This window comes from Austrofundulus limnaeus, unplaced genomic scaffold (genome assembly GCF_001266775.1).
Source record: "Austrofundulus limnaeus strain Quisiro unplaced genomic scaffold, Austrofundulus_limnaeus-1.0 Scaffold292, whole genome shotgun sequence".
Classification (NCBI taxonomy): domain Eukaryota; kingdom Metazoa; phylum Chordata; class Actinopteri; order Cyprinodontiformes; family Rivulidae; genus Austrofundulus; species Austrofundulus limnaeus.
In genome coordinates this window covers 272,780-277,560 of record NW_013952694.1, presented here as the reverse complement: position 1 = coordinate 277,560, position 4,781 = coordinate 272,780, and the positions used below count along the sequence as shown (strand labels likewise).

Sequence of the window (4,781 nt, the reverse complement as noted above, 5' to 3'; positions counted from 1 at the left end):
TACGATAATTATCGTACACCTGGCAACACTGAGTGTGGGGGACAAGGCTGCAAAAAAGGAAAAACTTAACAAGTCCTGTCCAATTCTTCTGCTAAACAGAAGTAATGGAAGTAAGAAAAAACATTCTAAAAGTTATTGTTTCTTTGCATATTTTGTAGCATTATTTGTGAGTTTGGAACGGTGGGGTGGGTGGGGGGAGGGTACCCTGGCCAGAAGCTAATGCATTGCATGGAAAAGTTTGGGAACCCCTGTGCAGAACCTGCTTTGCCTCTCATCAACATTTTCTTTAGAATGTCTCACAACTGTACGCGTTTCCTCCATCATCCYTGCTTTTAGCAGCTGGATGTTTCGTCATTAATCACTCACTCTGCTTGACGCACGGCGTGACAGCGATGAAGGACATGAGGCCGCAGAGCCCCAGGTTGATCCACAGCAGGACCTTGTTGAAGTGGCAGGCGATGGGGTGGGTGTAGTATTTGTACATGAAGGTGAAGGCCATGGTAGCGATGGTGTAGAAGAAGAGGGTGGCGCACGTCACTGCCAGGTACCAGCGTTTGTTTTCTGCTGCTCCGGTCAACCTGAGTGGGAGGAGGACAGGGGGGTCGTCACTTCAAGCGCTCCGTTTAAAAAGCACACAAAGAGAAACTCTGTAGAAACACTCCAAACTAAAAAASAGAGACCTTGTTTCTGTTGCTGTTTGATGTCAGTAACTCTTGTTGACAGGCTAAATCAGGACTGTGTTCTAACCATGGACACATTGTCGCAGCAACTCAGGAGCAATTCCTCTTCATGGGCATTGCATCCCAAAGAATACCACAAAATGTTATTAAAAATAATGTCTGTGATGGACTTTTAATGTGTCCAGTGTGTACCCTGCCTCTCAGGGACAGGCCACAGCTCCAGGATTCTGCACAGACATGTGGGTAAAGACAAAGGCTGAACAAATGGAATAAATGAAGTGCTGTTGTCTGTTAACAACTTCAGTATCCAACATTTCATAAATAATCTTTTAAGGGTCATTTTAGAGACCTTTTACTATTTATCAATTTTACATTCACAACTACTGCTGTAAAAWTTTTAGAATATTCTTTCTGGAAATACCACTTTTTTATGTTTACAAACAACCTCAGTGTTTTATGCAAATAACTGTTATGTATTTTCTTGAGAAACATTATGARAAATAACATGTCATTATCATGAGAAAACCATGGAAAACAATGATGTGTGAAAAACATTCGTACAATGACGTTCAAACATTTATAAAATCGTATTTGCATAAACTACTATAAATTTTGTAGGATAGGAAGTGTTTTATGATGGCCTTCACTTTGTTCTTTACTTCACGTGGATTAACCATGAGCTCATCCAGTCAAAGCTGAACAATAGTTTTTCAAACTAAGAGCTATCTGCAACAGGTTAAATATTTTAATTTCATAGCCATTTATAACCACACTTAAACATTTCTGAACTATAGCTTTAATATAGTGTTAATTTAGAAATGGCTTTTTAGTCGTAGTTTTACTGTCTGCTGGAGATGAGAGACTGACTGTTTGACACAGCCATAAATCCAAAACAAACAAGACAAGATATTTGTTAAAACAACTCAACATGTACACAGAAAGGACACTGAACAGAATCCATRAATGACTGTCTTAACTAAAAAATGATAAATGCAATAAGTGCTGAAACAAACAAGCAGCTCTTTGCACATCTGTCTGTCTGAGCAGATGTTAAATAGTTCTACAGATCAGATGAATCCATCATCACCAGCGCCACAGAGCAGGTCTCCAGATGTTGATCCAGCTGTAGTAAATACACCTTTATATACTGTAACCACACATCATGGGTATTGTATTTCTAACCCACTTTTTTCTTCCCAGGTTTGGAGGCAGTTTCTCTAAAACATTTTCTACAAAAAAAAAAAAGGCTTCAACGTAACTTTTATTTGGGTTTTGTGCTTCATTCATGTTTTTTAGGGGAGATATTTTACTTTTAACAATGTTGAATTAGAAACAAGATCTGAAAGAGCAAAATGTAATACAATTTATTCTGCTTGGAGGATGRACAATTTGCAGTTTCTAAGTGGTTTATTGCAATTTTACTATTCAGGTTAACATAAACAAACTGTTAATATGACCTCACAACACTATATCACTTCATCTGCCTCCAGCCACAGCCACACATGATAATAGCACAATCTGAGTCTTTCTTTTAGAATAACTTACCATAAAAGTTGACAAATGTTAAGCAAAAATGTCTTTTTTCATTTGGAGGTTTAATGTCAGGTTATGATTTGCAGAACATGTGGGGAACATCTGTTTTAGGAACTTCTCATCTGCTGGTTTTAGTATTTCACCAGATGTTGACCCTGATTTAAGGAAACTGCCCCACTCAGCCACAACATCTGCAAGGTCCAACACTCATGTTGTGTTAAAGTACTTCAGTTTTCAGTCCATCACAGAGGTGCTGGTTGTTCTCAGACTGGAAACAGGTTTTTTCACATTAGTGGGAAATTAAAATACTTTATGAATCTGGTTTTGTGCTTGTTGAAACCTCAAAAACAACGCAAAAAGTGTATGCGATCACACTACTAAACAGTTTGCCCATTTCAGTGGGTTTGTGTAGTAAAATTATGAACAATGAATATCTTACCTGTTGTAGATAGCTTCTTGAGCAGCAGTTTGGGGATATTGTTTAACATTGGCTAAGGGTTAGTTAGAATGCTGTCATAACTAACCTAAAACAGCTTTTGTCTCTGAACTTCATGCTGTAAGTTAACCCTTTACACCCCATTACATTTCACATTACCCTGGTGTTTCAGTAGAAAAAATGAATTCCTACCAGATGAATCCTGGACCCTTCATAATGCTGTGTTGCTGCTGCTATGATGTTGTGATTATGCTTGTAATTGTCTAGAATTCCATGTAAACAATGAAACTGGAAGCTGTTTAAAGGAACTCACATGAAGCAGTAAAACAGCAGTACAACTCAGGTTGTGTTCAGACTTGCCATTGGCTCATTAATCAAATCAAAATGAAACTAACTTCCTTTTCAAAGTGAGGTTGTTCAAGATGTTATTACAACGTTTAAGGTGTTAGTTTGTTTGTTTTTTCACAGAAACTCACTTCAAAATGTCCTTTAAAGGAGACATGTCCTGGTTTAAAATCCTTCCTTTTCATATGTAAATCAGTCAGTAGTKGTATATAYKAGAGGAACTGCAATGCTTTGGTCTSAGTTCCTGGTTATTGTAGCTCCACAAGCCCCTCTYTCACCCCTTCTCTGAGGTGTGTCTCACAGCAGCTCAATTTGGWGCTGTCTCTTTAAATGCAAATGCAGCACCTCCTTCAGACATTTTTGTAGTTTGATGGCAGAGATATGATTATGTAGTGGAGCAGAAAGTTTTATTTACAWATTGATTAAAATATGTGAACAGTGAAGACTTAAATCCAGCCTGAYGTGTTGGAGCCAGAGTCTGACCCAGAGCCAGAGAATAAAGACGACCAACCAATGACCTGACAAGATTATTCAGAATACTTAAWAGGGAATAGAAAAAGCTGAATGAATTTAAAAATATGACCCAAACAGATTTCAAAAATATCCGTGCAGCACCACCAAATTAAACATTTCAACCTCCTAGAGAGTGCATAACAAAATGTATTAAATGGCTAAAAACGATGTATTTCGCATGATATGTCTCTTTATTGTAAAAAGCTTTTRTGAAGGCATCGCTGAAGTTTTGTTCACATATTTTACACACTGCTTTTATTATTGTCACACTTCAAAGCACAACTTCTTTTAATGTATTTGACCTTGTGACTCACCAGTTCTTGTTCCAAGTGTGTGCAAAAGCTGTGATGAGGATGAGTTGGATGAGGATGAAGGCGAATCCTCCCACCACACCAACATAATGCCAAGCTGAGAGAACAAAACAAAAACTGTTGTTTATTTTCAGGAAAGGGGACTAAGGTAGGGACTAACAGGAAATGAGAAAAAAGAACAATTGTGATCATAAATCTGACATCAGACTTGTAACACCACCACATTTACTGTTCCCACGCAAAGAGAAACCACACTGTTGACGTTATGTTCTGATGCTGAATCTGCCTGCAGCAGAATGGAGGCAGGAGCAGATCGCTGCTGCCCTCTGTGTGTCCGCAGACTGAAGTGCATCTGTTCAGGTGCTGACAGACAGGAAACTACTCACCATGCAGGAAGGACTCAGTCGGGATGAAGAAGGCAGCAGTGCACATCCCCAGCAGGGTGATCAACTTTAAAAACCAGAAGCTACAGGAGACAAAAAAAAAAACAAACAAAAAAAACAGCTTTTTGTTAGAAAAGAGTCTAGGACTTATTGTAAGTTTTGTTTATTCAACAGGTTTTCAGTTTCAATAATGTTAGAAAAGTTTGTTATTGTTAAAACATTTCAGTCAAACATTAAAAGCTCTTAAAGGATCTKTACAGTTGGTCAGGATTTAACAACAAATGTTACATTCATAATAAATCATCACATATTCTTAYTATAAATTGTACAGATCCTTTAAGAGAACAACTGGTGAAATAACTATTCTATATACTGTGTGTAGATGCATGTAAAAACCATGTAAATATACTTTCACACAGTGTGTTAGAGAACATTTGAACTGACTATTAATCCTGCAGTGCATCAATAATTAAGACAGTAGTAGTTCAGTCTGTTATTAATGCTTTTTTAGATATTTGAAAACTCTCTCTCTCTCTCTCTCTCTCTCTCTCTCTCTCTCTCTCTCTCTCTCTCTCTCTCT

At 37.8% G+C, this 4,781-nt stretch overlaps 1 protein-coding gene across 2 annotated transcripts in view; it reads right to left on the bottom strand.

Moving 5' to 3' along the window:
• Nucleotides 1-4,781, bottom strand: part of serinc4 (serine incorporator 4) — a 38,251-nt gene that overhangs the window by 10,954 nt on the left and 22,516 nt on the right. For both annotated transcript variants that reach the window (XM_014021436.1, XM_014021435.1), the window contains exons 4-6: nucleotides 4,205-4,284; nucleotides 3,822-3,915; nucleotides 367-578 (exon numbers count right to left, since the gene is read on the bottom strand). In XM_014021436.1, the coding sequence (XP_013876890.1) occupies nucleotides 367-578; nucleotides 3,822-3,915; nucleotides 4,205-4,284 (386 nt within the window). The remainder of the gene's footprint in view (nucleotides 1-366; nucleotides 579-3,821; nucleotides 3,916-4,204; nucleotides 4,285-4,781) is intronic.